The sequence below is a fragment of the Perca fluviatilis genome, chromosome 11, assembly GCF_010015445.1.
Source record: "Perca fluviatilis chromosome 11, GENO_Pfluv_1.0, whole genome shotgun sequence".
Taxonomy (NCBI): Eukaryota; Metazoa; Chordata; class Actinopteri; order Perciformes; family Percidae; genus Perca; species Perca fluviatilis.
In genome coordinates, this window is record NC_053122.1 from 11,527,588 (window position 1) to 11,544,263 (window position 16,676).

Sequence of the window (16,676 nt, forward strand, 5' to 3'; positions counted from 1 at the left end):
ATTTGGTAAAAAATATCGTGATATTTGATTTTCTCCATATCGCCCAGCCCTATTTTGAAGTTTTACAGTTGGGAAAGGCTCTGTTCAATTGTATTTTCTGTATTGTTTTTACACACGTTTATATATGGGACAACAAAATGTACTTTTAGACTAACTGCAAGCCCCAGCACTTCCCATCAGTTGAGCAAAGCCATGTCTTAATGGTGCAGCTCACAAGCACAACCCGCAGGCAATTCAAACGAGTCTCACAATCTCTGTCAAGCGAAGCATACATTTTATATTGACGCTTTAAGTCTTTCGTAGATAAGAGTCATATCTGCATACACAGCAAATTTTGCACATTCTTCCCCTGGTTAGAGTCAGTAAGTCATGCAAACTGAACGATCAGGACAAAACACCCATGAGTTCCTCCTCATCATCGTTGACCCCAACACCTTCTGTGGGACTGTCACAGGTGGCCATGAGCCCCAGGCCCAGCTCCGCCAGCTCCTCGCGGCTCATGTCGGTCGTCACCATTATCTTAGTCTCCAGGCGGTTACATAAAGTCCTGTAGGAGGGCAAAGGGTATCCCAGCTCTCTCATGTACTCGTAGCCTTTTGTGCCGATCTCACGGCGGATCTTACGGGCCTTCAGGATGGTCTCTGGAGACCAGACGGCCCGTCGGGAGCGTTTGGTGAGGGACAGGGCGCGGATCTGGTCCTCGTACAGAAAGTTCCGGAGACCCTTCTCGATCCTGTCGAGCCGATACAGGCGCTTCTTCATCTCCTCTGCCTGACAGAGAAGAAAAATTGTTTATTAGGGCTAGTTATAAAACACTCACACTCATGATTCCCTAACTGATTTCCTTTTTTTAAATTTAAAAATGGCAGCTGCCCGCATCAAAGTCAATGATCAAATAACTAGGGGATGTAAGATGAAGATAAGTTAGAAAGTAGAACCGGCATAAACATTTTGTAGTACATTTTTCGTAACACCTGACTGAACTATTTTTTTCCAGGTAACGAGCGTCTCGCAATATCAGTACATGAGTGCAGGGCAGCAGCCAACACGACGCATGAGTCTGGCTTTGCCCTCGAAATCAGCATAGAAGATCCTCCGCCCGTTCTCCAAAGTTGACCCGAGTTAACTTTTGCAGAGCGATAATGGAGTTGCAGCTGGAAGAAGCTGCCTGTAAAACCCAGCGTTAGAACCCGTTTGAGGGTACCGCCGCAGCCTGCAGTTCAGCCTGGCGCTGACTCGCTCGCTTTTTTTTTTTTAAATGAGTCGGATCAAAGTGAAATGTTCTCCCCTCGTGGTCATAAATCGATACTAGAGCAGCCTACTTCCTTGTATTTGGTGCATTGAATTAAATCTAAACGAGGAGAAAAGAGCATCTGCCTCAACAAAAATCATCTGTTGAGTGTTTGATGGTCATTTATTTGTGCTTTAGAACGTAATCACGGTGAAACAATTGTAAATTCAGCTTTATGTCTCTCGCGCTCCCCTCCCCTCTCCCTCTCTCTCTCTCTCTCTCTCTCTCTCTCTCTCTCTCTCTCTCTCTCTCTCTCGCACAACTGGTCTCAAGAAAACGCTTGGTTACGTTGGAACCTGGGTTTTAAGTGAAGAGACTCTCTCTCCACCGGACATATGGAACAGTTTATACAGGAGAGAAGCCAGTCAGTTTGTGGCAAAACCTTTCACAGTGTTGGTTTTTCATTTCACGACTTTCAATGGAATAAAATAATTTTTCCAGTCATATTTCGTCATTGAAGTTTTCTTTAAAATAGTGTTAAAATCTCGTCTTGTGAACCTAATCTCATGTATCGCCTCGTCTTGTGAGCTAAGCGTCTTGTCACACCCCTACATCTGACCCACGGTTGACAATTTCAACTCCGGTAATGATTTATTGGTGTTAAAATACAGCACATTGCCCCTTCAAAGAAAAAAAAAACGAGTAATTTGTTGACAGCAGCAATCCTACCTCCTTCTGTAGCCTTGCAGTGTGCTGCATCTCCTGCTCCAGCTGCTTCTTGAGGAGATGACACTGTGTGCAGGGCTGCCGGTCCTCTGCATCCTCCTCCACTGGGCCGGGCAGACGGGTGCGTCTGGCATACCCATGGTCCCCGAAATTCAGCTCCTTCTCCACTACAGACACACAGCAACATCTAACTAGTATTGTATTTCCCATCTGGAATCTGGTGCATATTACATGTACCTCAACGTACAGGCATACATACTTGCCAAAAAAACACTGCATGGAAATGCCTGGAAATGCAATATGTTTCTGACTTATTAGATGCATACTTGTTTGAACATAATCAAAGTAACTGAAATTCATTACCTGGTTCAGGTTTAATGGGCAGCAAGTTGTATGGATAAGGGAGTACTCTGTAAGCAGGTTGTCCCAAACTGAACAGAGTGGGGATGGCATTGGGCTTCAGCTTCTTTCCCCCAGCTGAAGATCTCGCTATCTCCTCAAACTGGCTCTGCTCAAAATGGTCCTTGGGGGGGAACAAGACAGGAATACACATACATATTTATCCAACTAATAATACACCCAAACACAACAAAACAAGAACATGCATACAGTGAGTGCGATCTAACGTTATGTGGCAGAACGAAAAGCAGAGTGGCAATCAACTGAACCCAGAAGAAAAGGTAACGTTACCGTTATAAATAAATGAATCTCTAGTCTACACTCTTTTGACGCATTGTCCTATCCAATTCAACTTTGGGTCTTCTTTAGAAATGATTCATCGTCTATTAACAGTGCTTTAATAAACTAGTGCTAGTTTCACAGATTTCAGTCTCTGTGTAAACTTAGCTAGCTAACGTTACCTGGCAGAGTCTGGAGTGAGGAGTTGGTTCGAAGTCACGTCGACAGTTCACCACCCATTTCTTCATACGGACAGGGTCTTTGGGGAACCTAAACAGCTGTTTGCCTATGCTGGTTGAATTGGAGCAATTTGGAGCGGAGCAGCCACCCATCGCGGAGGTTAAAGCAAACGGCAAAGCTAAATTTATCAAACGTCAAGGTAGCTTGGCTGGCAGTGAAGCTCAGCTGGGGATTTTAATCATTACTTTAAGCTAACTAGCTACTTACGCGGTGTAAAAACAAGAACAAAAAATACATTAGCATTACATGTTAACTCGTGGAAACCAGAGTCTCGCCCTGCAGACTTTTACAACGTATTGTATAGATACAATTGAATAGACTTTATCAAGGATAAAAAAAATTCTGACTTTGTTTGAGCCAAAATGGCGCACTTCACCTCGACAGTTAGCTAAATAAAGTGACGTTTTGTTTATTTGTGTCTATCGTAAACGCCTGCCTGAAATTTATATTGAAAAGCAAAACGTCAAACAGAGAATTAAAATTTAAAATGTAATTACAGAATTTCCGATCAAAGATTTATATTAATTCATTTTGCAAATATTGTGCTTACATTAAGGGGAAAACGTTTATTATTTCCGCTCAGGCAATAGTCCAACTACTATGGATTTTTTGTTACAAGACCCCGAGAAGCACGTTGAAATGTTTACGGTGGAAGCGCCGTTAGCTGTTGCCCCGAACAAGTGCTAATGAATTTACAACTGCTAAAATAATTACCGAATGTATGAAGATAATATATCAAGTAAGCAACAAATAAGTAAAGGGGTCCGCATAGAGCTGCTATAATGAAAACCTTTGCCAGGTAGTTAGCTAGCTAAGTTTAGCTAATATTCCAGGTAACGTTAGCCGTCGTAAACTGCTGACAACGTTTCAAGAATAAGAGCTGCTTGCTTTTTACACAAGTTGAGACAAACATGGTGTCATCACTGGTCGTTCCAGTTATTGATGTCCAGAATGATAACTTCAAAGAGCTTTGGCCTGCTATGGTAGTGGCCATGAAAACGTCTTCCTTCGTTGCACTGGACACGGTAAGTGTAGTTGTGTGTGAGTGTCTTCAGTCTTAACAGCGTGCACCACTTGCAATTTAATCTTAAGTCAAAAATCATAATTTTTAAAAGTAATAGATTAGTCCCTCTTATTTACTCTGTTACAAGTGTGAGTATTACTAGAAACGATGAGCGGAGATGAGAGCCAATATGTGAACAAACTGTACGTGGAAGGCCAACACACACACACACACACACACACACACACACACACACACACTTTCCCATGGGAACCTGCTTTTTGTGCCCTGTCTTTCACCATCTCTCTCTTACACACACACACACACACACACACACACGGTCACAATTTGTCTTTCACATTTATAATTCTCTATAATGTTGTACACACACACACACACACACACACACACAACTAGTGAATTACCATGCCGTTCCGCGTTATTAAACATGACACTCGGCCCAGATAATGGAGCCTTTCCAAGTTCTGTCAACTCCTTAGTTAACCATTTTTATCGTGGGGAAAAAGAAGCACAATTCATGGTGGATTAGAAGCAGCACACTTCCTTCATTCTTACCTGGCAAACCAATACCATACCTAATAATAAAATGACCACAATGTGCCTATAATTTCACTTTCAGAGAATAACTATTTCTCAAAACAACCATTATGCCTGTTCCAAAAACCAAGTAATCTCCACAATAGTGAGGGGCCGGCCAACTCTTTTTACGTAATCGATTCCTTCAAATTGATACACGTCAATGTATCGAACCTTTCGAGTTTTGATGCTTTTTGCTAAATATGGCGTCAGTTTCTCAATGACACAGTCTGTTATAGTACATGCATGTCAGCTTAGCTACTACAACACAGCTGCTGCCAGCACCACAAATGCTCTCTTCAATTCATTTACCAGTCATCATAAGTTCATATTAATAAAGATATAATAGGCCTAAAGCTCATGAATACACTGTAGTCGAAAGAACAACCATCCGAGGAGCATGTGAATGCAACAGTTACCTGCTGTTGGTGGTGCTGTGTGTCTCTTTGGAAAAGTCTGTATGTTTGTTATTGTTTGTCACTCTTTGTTTTGTCACATGCTATCACCAATTTAAATCTAAAAGTAGTAAGTGCTCCCTGTGTTGTTTTAGGAGCTGAGTGGTCTTGGAAACAGAAAATCCTTGCTGGCTGAGTGAGTAAAAACATTAGTCGTCTTTTCTTCACTACTTCCTAACACACACTCCCCTGAAAGAGTATCAACAGGTTGTTGTGCAAGAAGCCACAGTTGCAAAATATGCTGGTTAGAGGACGTGCCATCCCATCTCTTACTGCTTATTAGTGTTTGCATTTCTGTAAGTTCACCCTGACCCTCACCGTCATCTTTCAGATCTATAGAGGACAGGTATAAAGCCGTATGCCATGCAGCTCGCTCTCGCTCCATCCTCTCTCTGGGAATCGCCTGTTACAAGAAACTGGACGACAAGGTACAATAAGATGAACCCTTCTCAGATTGCGTTAAACTTGTGGACATTGCTGTCTACAGAGTCCGTAGTCCACGGTCTCCCACACCATTGTGTGTCATGTATCTTGTGCTTGTCAGATATGACAATTTGCCACTGCAGGCTTCTGTGTTACGTCTGTGAAGTTTATCTTCTGCCTTCTCCTTCCCTAGGCTGCAGACACATACCTGGTCCAGGTGTATAACCTCACCCTGCTGTGTTCAGAGGAGTACATCATAGAGCCCCAGTCAGTCCAGTTCCTGGTTCAGCACGGATTTGACTTTAACAAGCAGTACGCCCACGGAATCCCTTACTGTAAGGGCAATAATAAGGTGATGATACTGTTCTGTATTGTGCTGTGTGTTCTGAATCTTGTCCTGAGCCAACTCTGGTCTCTATTGTACCTGTACTGTGCAGTATATCTCCCCAAAAACCCAAAAAAGCCCTTTTTGTTAAAAAAAATACCCCCCCCAAGAAATGGGGGGCTTAAAAAAAAAAAAAACCCCCCAATAGATCATGTCTAAATTGGGGCTTATCCATTATTGGACTGCCTCATGCATGCCAAGATGCAAGCATCATGATAGTACTAAAGCATCTAACGCACACGTGTCAAACTCAAGGACGGTGGACCAAATCCGGCCCCCCACAAATTTTGAACCAGCCCCTCTATATATTTTGGTTCACAATAAATTTTGGCCCGCCCAGATTTTGTCACTTTTTACAAAGTTTTGTATTTCTGTCGCTTTATTTGAAATATTTTACGCTCTTTTGCATTTTCTTTGACATTTTTGTCAACTAAACAGTGAGAAGACTATAGGAGACATGTATTAATACAGTCAAAGATATTTGACTTTTTTGATGACATAAAGGCAATAAACTCTACATGTCTGGCCCTTGATGTGATTCTACTTTTCCAGTGTGGCCCTTAGTGAAACTGAGTTTGACATCACTGATCTAACGTGTGTGTGTGTGTGTGTGTGTGTGTGTGTGTGTGTGTGTGTGTGTGTGTGTGTGTGTGTGTGTGTGTGTGTGTGTGTGTGTGTGTGTGTGTGTGTGTGTGTTTTTGTGTGTGTGTGTGTGTGTGTGTGTGTGTGTGTGTGTGTGTGTGTGTGTGTGTGTGTGTGTGTGTGGTTTCTCTATACCTTCTTTTTTAGGGAGCATCAGACGATCAGGGTGTCCACATCCGAGCCTTATTCACTGAACTGCTGCGTGCCAGGAAACCTCTGGTGCTCCACAACGGCCTCATCGACATGGTCTTCCTTTACCAGGTACAATCAAGTTATTGTGGTTGCTGTTCACTTTCATTCCTTTTGTCTTTTTGATGTTAATTTCACTTGTGTATCCTTACAAAAAGAAAGTACCACAGTTTTTTTCAAATATTAGGTAACGGAATACTGACTGGATCATTAAAATCTTTAATTTTGTATAAATTGTTGCTCTCAACATACAGCAAAATGTTTTGCACTTGTTACATCATCTTACTTAGTCGTTGGTATTAGAACTGTAAAGTCCATTATTCTATTAGGTAATTGCCTGAAATGAATCAACAACTATTTTGATAATTGATATATTGCTGGAGTATTGTTAAGTATTTTATTTAAGCACACACACCAAAGGTTCTCTGGTTCCAGCTTCTCCAGATTGATTTGCTGCTTAATATATTGTAAACTGAATATCTTTGGGTTTTGGACTGTTGGTGTCACCAAGGTCTGGAGAAAAATGTAATGGACAATATTTTTATTTCTTAAATAACAATTAAGAAACACATTTTCAGATTAATCACTGATTAAATCAATTGTAGTTGCAGACCTAGTTGGTATCTCGTTATTTAGCAAGTTAATAATCAAACATTACAGATTAAAATGGTCTTTGTCAAGGGTTACCATTAGCTGTGGTAAAAACTAGAGAGTGCACACCGTGTCAAAACTCCTCATAATATAATTCTTAATTTTATATTGGCTTGTAAAGCCCATTCCTTTCTCACAGCACACTGCACTTATTAATGAATGATGTGTTTTTTTTGTTTTTTTTTACCAGAGTTTTTATGCACATCTGCCTGACCGCTTGGCCAACTTCACATCCGACCTGTCTGAGATGTTTCCTGCTGGCATCTATGACACCAAATATGTCACTGAATTTGAGCTCCGGCTCACTGCCTCCTATTTGGAGTATGCCTATAAGAAATGGTGAGTATTGGTTTATAGTAAACTATCGACACAGTAGAAACACAAAAGTATATAATACAGTATATATAGAATACCAGTGTTTGCGCTATATACATTTCCTAGAGCTAAATATGTGAATTTGTGTGCGTGTGTGCATCAGAATTGCCCTGGAGGGACAAGTTAAGTGTTTTGAATTGAATTAAATTGAATTGTATCTACATCAACCATAATGCACAGGTGTGGCTGAAGTGAAAAGCAGAAAAGTAAGGTGTTTCCTCTGCTGTGTCCAGTTTTTATTTATTTTTCGTCAATATCAAGAAACCTCAGAGTGCATTATTGTGCTAGTATCATTGCCGTAAATAAGGGAGTTGTGCCGGTGTTTTAAAGTGTCTGTTTTAATCATTCATAATACCCCTCTCCATCCCCTCTTTTATCTCCTCCTTTCAGTAAGCTGGATAACAGTCGCAGTGTGACCTCTGGAGGGAGCGGGCCTCACTTTCATGTAGAGTTCTGTCAGTATCCCGGTCACATGTCCAGCTATGTGGACTACAGAGTGTGTCCAGCTGTGGCCTCTGCTGAGGGACGGACTGAAATCTGCGAGCACTTCTCTGTAAGTTTGAACCTTTTTGAACCCAGAGGAAAATGTCAGTTTTGCAGAAATTCTCAAGCTAAAGTGAAATGAAACAAATTTAAGTTGTTCAAGTTTCAAACTAAATGTAAATTCCCTTCCCCTCTCCCTCTGTTTGTGTTATTTCTGTGTGGCAATCACAACCTAGGAGACAAGTAGACGGTATGAATTTGTGTAAACGTTTTTAACTACCCTGTCTTTCGGTTTGTACGTGTTTGTCTGACAGGGGTTCGGCTGGTGTACGAATGGCAACCAGTGTCCGCTATCCCATGACACTGACCTGATCATCCTCCAGGACGAGAAAGGCACGGGGGAAAAGAGAAAAAAGAGGAAGAGACATAGAGAGAAGAAGAAAGGTGGAGGCAAAGCAGCGGAGGGCTCTTCCGTCTTCGACGGTGCCCCTGAAAGCAAAATACCCCACATGGAGGTGGATCCCGAAGAAACGCCAGAGGACCAGCAAGGGGCTGAGCGGGCCCCAGAAAGAAGGCCTCTAACGGACAGTGACGGGAACACCCAACCGAACGAAGGAGAGGCCATGAACACAGGCAGCGAGGGGAACCGAGTGTGTGAAGACAACACAGACTTCCGAAACCTCGCACCAGCGTCCTCAAACGATGACGACACAAACACAAAAATCAACACAAACGATGGTGTAGAAGGCCAAGCAGAAGATGCAGGGGGAGAAAAGTGTAGCGACCCCACACCTAAGAATGGCGTTCAGACGAAGAAGGCTGACTCAGGAACGCACCGGGCCGGGTTTGATGCCTTTATGACGGGATACATTTTCGCCCACTCGTGTACCGTCATCAAGAAGGAAGGAGTGGGAGCTGGAGAGAAGGAGCCGCAGAAGGAAGAGGAGCAGTCGTGGCTTCCTACATGTGTTAATAAGGTTTACCTCAGCCGCAAGACAGCGCCTCTCAATGTGGTTAAAAGCACCTTCTCCAAATCGTCCAAGAGCCACGTGCAGAAGATGGAGATCGTATGGGGACGGAGAGTGTAGTGTGCACACAGCATTATAGCGTATACTGTACATGTGCTGGTTCACAATTAGATTATTTTAGCCATGCTAGCAGCTAGTTTCTGGATTTCTGTTGAGTTTTTAGGAATAGGGGGATAAAATGTCAAATTTTTCATCCATTTGGGTCTGTTTCTTATGCTCCCATATTATTTGTATTTCTTTAGCAGATTTAACTAAACATACTGTAAATACTATTGAAAAAAAGATAAAAATGGATTTAGAGATTTGTGATTGTAAAACCAGCAATATATACAATGGAGAGGCACCTGTTTTAATTTAGTCAGCTAGTATCTCTATGGTTTCTATGGAAACAGCCAAAGTGAGCTGATGATTGATATGCATTTATACCACATTTCAGATTTTGTATCATTATTGTTTCTGAAGTTACCTGTGGAAAATAAACTAATGCTCTTTAACAATGTTTCTTGTATCTTTATTCTGTCGTCCAGGTTTACAGGTTACAGTACCAGTCAAACGTTTGGACACACTTTCACCTTTGACTGCTACTATATCTGGAGGGATGATATAGAATAAACTGGTCTGAACTAAAATCCCTTTTATGTAGCCAGTACGATAAATAAATATAACTCCGTACACGCAGTGTGAATGAACGGCCCAAGGTACGGTACTAACTGCAAATAATTCTGTAGAATCATGTGTATTCAGGCTGAATAGGTTACAGTTTAAAAGAAATCCAAATAGGGAATACGTGATTCAAACTATAGCAATACCCCTTAAGGGGTTCCTCCTGTGCATTGTGTAACCCCATGACTTTGCTCAAATACAATGAGAATATTCCTGACGTGAAATGCAATAAGATAAAGGTACACTGTATGTAGGAATGTGAACACATTAAGACATTTTGGAAAGCTATGAATTGTATAATAATAATAAAAAATGTATCACCAGCCATGTCATTCGATTGAAAAGACAGGAATATACATTTACACGTGCATCTTACAAGCAAAAATGTCTACAATGGAAGAAAATAAACCATAAAGTATGTGTGGTTGGTTGAAATAAATGGCGAGAAATATGCCATTGGAGAAGCTAACATATGGGATAGGTTTTAGGAATTTCGGAGTCCCTTCATATCTTTTCTTAAACATGTTTGAGTTGGTGATGTGCTAGTCTCGAATTGCCAGATTATTTTTTTTTTTTTTCATAATTTTAAATATAGTTTTGTGGAATATTATGCAGAATTTCACCAATTTGTCCGACATAACACTCTTATACAGAGGGGGGGCGGTATTGCAGCATTAGCTGGATGCTACCCGCTGTTCAACCACATAAGAAGAAGAAGCGGGAGTATGTGTATGTAATAGTGCAGTGACCTGACAGCCCATCGACCTGTCTGCAGTGTGTAACGTATTTGCCACAATCTGGCGTTGCTAATTAAAGCGCTCTAGCTTCTCTATAACCCTTTTTTCCAACAGCCAAATGAACCGAACGTTAACGTTGGAGAACGACAGTTGATACTCTCGCGCACAGAAATGGCAGACGATGAAATAGACTACAATATCGTGTTTCCAGATGCGGGGACATCGGGTGAGCATCATTTCATTGTACTGTATGTCAATACCTCAGTTAGCTTAGCGTACACGCTAACATTTATCTTACGAAGAAGCCGTAACCATGTAATTCTGCCGGCTGTGTAAGCTTAGCTAGCTCGCTATAGCTTCGTTTTATCTTAGCTTGCTGTGACAGCTTTGGTAGCGTGCTGTTTTTATCGTCTGTCTTGTTCTCAGAGAGACACTGGCAGGGGACAAAGGAGCCAGTTGTGATTCTGTTGGGCTGGGCTGGTTGCAAAGACAAACACCTCTCCAAATACAGCTCCATCTACAATGAACAGGTGAAAACTAAATACGCATGCAATAAGGCATTTTGCTAATGTATACTATCAATTTAGCAGCATTATGGCATTATAGAAGCATTAACATAAACTAATTTTTTTTCTTTCTTTTTTCTTCTTTCCTCACTTTTAGGGATGTGTCACCATCCGCTACACCGCTCCCTTGAAGACAGTCTTCATCTCAGAGTCGTTTGGCTACAAGGAGCTGAGCAGTACGGCCCTTAAGTTGCTGGAGATTCTCTATGACTATGAGGTGGAGAACAGTCCTATTTTCTTTCACATATTCAGCAATGGTGGCTTCATGCTGTACCGTTACATTGCAGATTTGTTGCACAATGATAAACAGTTCAGTTCCTTGTGTGTGATTGGGGCCTTAGTGGACAGTGCCCCAGGTAGTGGGAACGTCCGCGGGGCCCTGCGTGCACTGGCGGCCACCCTGGGGCCCAAAATAACTCCTGTTTTAAGGTACGTCCTCTTGGCGCTATTCGCAGTGACTGTTTTCCTGTTGCGAGTCGTGCTGTACCCCTTGACCAAGTACATCCACAAGAACCACTATGACGCCGTGCAGGAGCGTCCGCCCGCCTGGCCTCATTTCTACCTGTACTCCCGAGCTGACCAGGTGATCAGGCACACAGACATCAAGGTCTTTGTGGAGACCCTGAAGCAGAAAGGCGTCCCGGTGGACAGTTTTGATTTTGTTTCCAGTCCCCACGTTGGTCATTTCCGGGACTTTCCTGAGCAGTATGCTCTGAAGTGCCGCAGTTTCCTGGTTGCTTGCATGAAGGACTTGGAAGGGAACGAGACAAAGAAGAGACAGAGGGTTCCGAATCAATGAAACGCGGAGAGAAGCTCACACGATTTTGCTAACCCTCTGTTAAGCTGTCTTGCGAAGAAAATCAGACCAAATCAGACCAACTTGGTTTTTCTCAGTGGTCTGAAAAATCAGTTAGAAAATGAGGCTGACATTTTTTTGCAGGACTGCTGGAATTTGAGCTGAACTAGTACAAGATCTCAATGCTTTTCTGTCCCAGTGCACATAATGGCAAAGTTCCACACATGTGGTCTAGGTGTACTAATCCATGTCTAGAAAACCAGCCATATGAAATACTGTAATTCATATACCCCTGAAGTGTGTGGCCTAACCCTGCCAACTCCAATGTTTTTGCAACAGTCATATACTATATGTAAAAATAACAATACAAACAACATTGGAAAATAAATCCTTTAGGATAATTTAAATATTTAATATTGATGTGAAATGTGATGCATTGTACATTAGTAGTAGTGATTCTAAATCTGAGGCTGTATTGGATAATCATTTATATCTTCTATTTATTACATTTACAATGTATAGTTTTAATCTAACAATTTGTCATTAATATTAGATCACAAGGGCACTTAAAATAAAGGCGACAAAATTCAAAAAGGAATTAAAAAAGAAATCTCAATTGTTGCCTTAATCAGACTTTTTTTTTTTTGGGGGGGGGGGGTCCATAAATTGTAGAACACCCAGCCCTAATATGTGATACACAATTGATTTAGTTCAAGGAAAATGTGATTGACAATGAATGTATATGTCCAGAACAACTATTGTGTTCTTTTTTTACTGATGTGCCTTCAATAAAGTAGAATGCTCATAGAAAAGTGTGTCAACCTCTTTATTTTTGAATGATTCTAAACTCTTTGGATTTGCCACATACATTATTTCAAACCGTTTCGATGGCTTCCTTAGAAAACCAAAACATTGAGTGTCACTCCAGATGCAGTAGGAAAGGTGTTCAGACCTCTGGTAACACTGTAGTGAGTTCAACTTTTCAGTAGTAATGTAGTATAGGTCTGGCAATGCGAGACTAGTATGTGATGACTTTTGCTTCATTACAGGTGCAGTAGGTAAGACGTCTAAAACTAACTGTCACATTTGCTGAAACTGCCCCTATGTTCCAGTAGAACTACATGAAGCGGGTCATTTAGTAAAATTAAAACTAGCTACTCTGGCACCACCTACAACCTGTAGTGTGATTTTCAAAAATCCACAGCTCCCTGTTCAGATGCACCAATCAGGGCCGGGGGGGTGTCTAACTGCGTGTCAATCACTGCTCATGCACATGCATTCATTCTCCCTTGTGGGGGGAGTAACTTAGTTTTGGGCTTTACCAGGAAGGGGGGAGGGACTGAGAAGTTGGTTAAGTCCTGGGTCTTTGCAATACTACCTACAGCACCTTTAAGTAAATAGGTGTGCTTGTCTTCAAGTTTATGGAAATACAGTTGCTGAAGAGTGGTTCCAAAGTCAGATGAAAATGAATTTTGAAAGCCTTTCAGCCTCTGATTAACAACAGGCCAGTGAGTCAGTTGACTTATTGGGAATCTCTAAAATGAAAGATGGCTTCCATGCAGTGAAGTAAAGTTCAAGTTGCAGTAATATTCTCAGAAATGCTCGGTGCAGCAACCTTATTACAAAATGATGCAATTAATAAGCTGATACTGGTCTGTCATTTGTGATAGTAAAATCCTTTTGTAAAGCCGTTTAGCAATATCAATACCTTTGTCGTAATGCTGCTTTTCTCCCTTGCAGCAGGCGTGCAAAAAGCTTGTTCCAGCATGAAGTTTATCCTACACGAAATGCTGTGATACTGGTCTACAAATTTTAGTTTAAAATGTAAAGTGAAAGTTAGTGAGTCCTGCTTTTATTGTTCATTTACACAATGGACAGGCTGTAGTGAAAACCCAGGCCTAAAGCATTTCTAACATTTTAATAAGTAACGTTTATGGCAACTCTTTTCTTTTATTGGTTATGAGGGCTGTTTTCCTTCAACTTGAGTTGAACTCTTGATTGTGCTCCTTTGCTGGAGGGCTCACTGGAAAGAAGACATCAAGACAAGATGTTTGTGTGATGTCATACCCAGAGGCAGATAAAAACATCCAGCCGTTTCCCCTCTACTCTCGTCATGAGACATCAGGGACCGTTTGAAGAGCGTGGCTCTGAATTGGTCCAGCACGCATAGCTATCGAATGTCTACGACATGTCAGATTTGACATTTGGAAGAGCGAGTGGTTGGCATTTGTCTCTGCGCCAGGCCTCGCGCTGGCACTTCATGTATCATGTAGAGCTGCTTGGAGGAAAGGGAGAAAGAGGAAAGTTTACATATCGGCACAGACAGATGAACATCGCTTGGAATGCCTATTGAGACAGGCTGATCAGATCTTGCTGGTGGTCTCTTGCATTGTTTCAATGATATAAGAAGGGCTCTGTTTATTCTGAAGTGTTACACGAATACTGTTATCTTTGGAAACACATGTCACAGACTGTATCTGCAGGATTGGAAATGTAATGTTTTGCGTATGAGAAAAATGGAATCCCATTTAGGGACATTCTGATCTTTTACTTGAGCGAAAGTAAAGCGAAATACTACAATGTAAAAATAATCCATTACAATTAAATGTTGAAAATTCCACATAAGCAAAAGTACAGATGAATAAGCAGCAAAGCAATTATTCAAAATCATGCCTTTATTATAAACATATATGTATTATATCATTGGATTATTATGTAAACTTCATTTAAGTGTAATAGTTGGAGCAAATTTTCAAATTAAAATTTAATTTATTGGTGGCCGGGTTGGTTCAGTGGGTAGAGCAGGCGCACATATGCTTGGAGGTTTATGCCTCGACGCAGAGGTCCAGGGTTTGAATCTGACCTGTGACGATTTCCTGCATGTCTTCCCCCTCTCTTTCTCACCTAGCTGTCCTGTCAAAATAAAGGTGGAAAAGCCCCAAAAATAATCTTAAAATTATTTATTTTTTTATTGGCATGACCATATTAGGTAAAGTATTGCCAAATTTTGAGATTTGCACATCAGCATGTAAGAAAAAAAGACAAAACAATGTTTTCACATACTACACTAATAGTCTACACAACATACACTATACTACACGATACAACTACATAGTATAATGTAATGATCATTACAAACAAATAGGTTTCACACATAAAGGCGGAATCTGCAAAGTATAGTTAGTAAGTTAAGTTGTAAGAAAGTTGCATCAGTTATAGCATGAAACGTGCAGTATTTCCCTCTGCAATTTAGTGGAGTTTGTATAAATTGGCATTAAATGGTAGTATTTAAGCGAGGTACAAGTGTCTCAAAAATTGTACAGTTTATTAAAAAGATAGTTTCACATACTGTCTTTCTAAACTATCTTTTTAATAAACTGTCTGTACACTTAGAAAGTTCTCAATGCTTCAGTTTCCATGTAGGGACCCTCATTATGCTACCGTGGAAGTGTGGTGCTATTTTGAGCCTTGTTAGTGGTATAGAAATAGCGATTTCTTTTTACTTTCCCTTCTCCCCCGACGACTAACGTTATAAGCTAATTAGCGGTTTGGGCTAACACTGGTCACAATTCGATTACCATGAAAACAGATCCCAGAGAACGGTCGACTCGGAACACGTGCTATCAACCTCTAGGATCATTTTGCGCCGGATTTGTCCTTAAAGTAAAATTGTGGATGCATGACTTGTAGTATATCTGCACTGTGGTATGTGTGCTACTTTTACTTCTTACTTCTACTCTGAGTACTTCTTCCACCACTGCAATTGGGTAAAACATGCCTAAACCCACATAGGTATAATTTACAATAAAATACCCATGCAACCTAGCAAAGTACCACCATATCATAGCAACTATCACATTACATGCACAGGGATTTAATCAAATCAATAAACACAGTTTGGTCGATTGTATACCTGACACTGAACCCCAGAACATCCATATAAATGTCTGAATGACATTTCATAAATTCAGTGGCATTAATAATCCTGAAGAGGGCAGCATTGGCTCACAGTTCCCATCATGCAACGTGTCACTGAGGCCTGAACTGAGCATTAAGCGGACTACGATCAGGTTCAGCAGTGGGTGTTTTATTCTGGGCTTCTGAGGGATAAAGGCTGTGAAATGTTACCTTCAGAAGCTATTCCTGTGCACGTTTGCACTGCTGTGAATTTGTAAAAAAAAATGAAGGGATTATTTGTGCACTAACAAATAACACTTCACATTTAAAATATCGGGGTTATTCAGGTGAATAGCGACATTACTTTCCTACGGTCCTGCCTTTCCTTTTCTTGTCATTTGTCTGACATTACAGATGATACACAAGAGAATGAAGCATGAGTAAGTAAAGACAGAATGAGTCTTTTCATGTAAGGATGGGAGATAAAGGCAAGAAAGGAGAATGGATGGCAAGAAAGCGTCATAACTCCCCCTCTCAGAAACGCAGTGAGAGACGAAATTACCCCATGGAAGTTAATGAAGTCTCACAAGTTGATGAGGGGAAAATTGCGGCGAAGAGGGGTCAGTGCTTTCTCTTTAGCCTTTCCCTCTTCCACGGAAAATGACTGCGGTCAAGATCCATACTTTTAGAGGACGCCAAGCACTCCAGTGCAGAGATGGAGTGAGAGAGATGGGGGAGGGGTAGATTAATGGTATTAAGTGGTGGCACTTGGCAATGCGGTAACATATCGTCTATGTTCTCTATTCCACACTGATAGTTTCATAGACCTTGGCTTTACACATTGACTTTTAGCTGTGATTTACAGGATTCAAATAATCTGGGTGGCTTTTCATCATCGCAAGACCTGCGAG

The 16,676-nt window shown here is 41.2% G+C and overlaps 3 protein-coding genes across 3 annotated transcripts; 2 read left to right on the top strand and 1 right to left on the bottom strand.

The window, feature by feature from the left end:
- Positions 1–255: 255 nt before the first annotated feature.
- On the bottom strand, positions 256–3,218 carry si:ch73-382f3.1 (uncharacterized protein LOC100151273 homolog). Its single transcript, XM_039815501.1, has 4 exons — positions 2,818–3,218; positions 2,321–2,480; positions 1,961–2,124; positions 256–771 (listed from the first exon to the last, which is right to left on the bottom strand). Exons 1-4 carry the CDS (start codon positions 2,965–2,967, stop codon positions 385–387), a joined length of 861 nt encoding a protein of 286 aa, XP_039671435.1. The 5' UTR covers positions 2,968–3,218; the 3' UTR covers positions 256–384.
- Positions 3,219–3,250: 32 nt separating this feature from the next.
- toe1 (target of EGR1, exonuclease) lies at positions 3,251–9,600 on the top strand. Its single transcript, XM_039815500.1, has 8 exons — positions 3,251–3,900; positions 5,026–5,066; positions 5,262–5,358; positions 5,547–5,705; positions 6,528–6,641; positions 7,411–7,559; positions 7,986–8,148; positions 8,393–9,600. The coding sequence occupies exons 1-8, from the start codon at positions 3,787–3,789 to the stop codon at positions 9,164–9,166; spliced, it is 1,611 nt and encodes a 536-aa protein (XP_039671434.1). The 5' UTR covers positions 3,251–3,786; the 3' UTR covers positions 9,167–9,600.
- An 866-nt stretch (positions 9,601–10,466) lies between these two features.
- On the top strand, positions 10,467–12,675 carry tmem53 (transmembrane protein 53). The gene is made up of 3 exons (XM_039817009.1): positions 10,467–10,732; positions 10,933–11,036; positions 11,170–12,675. Exons 1-3 carry the CDS (start codon positions 10,678–10,680, stop codon positions 11,869–11,871), a joined length of 861 nt encoding a protein of 286 aa, XP_039672943.1. The 5' UTR covers positions 10,467–10,677; the 3' UTR covers positions 11,872–12,675.
- Positions 12,676–16,676: the final 4,001 nt, after the last annotated feature.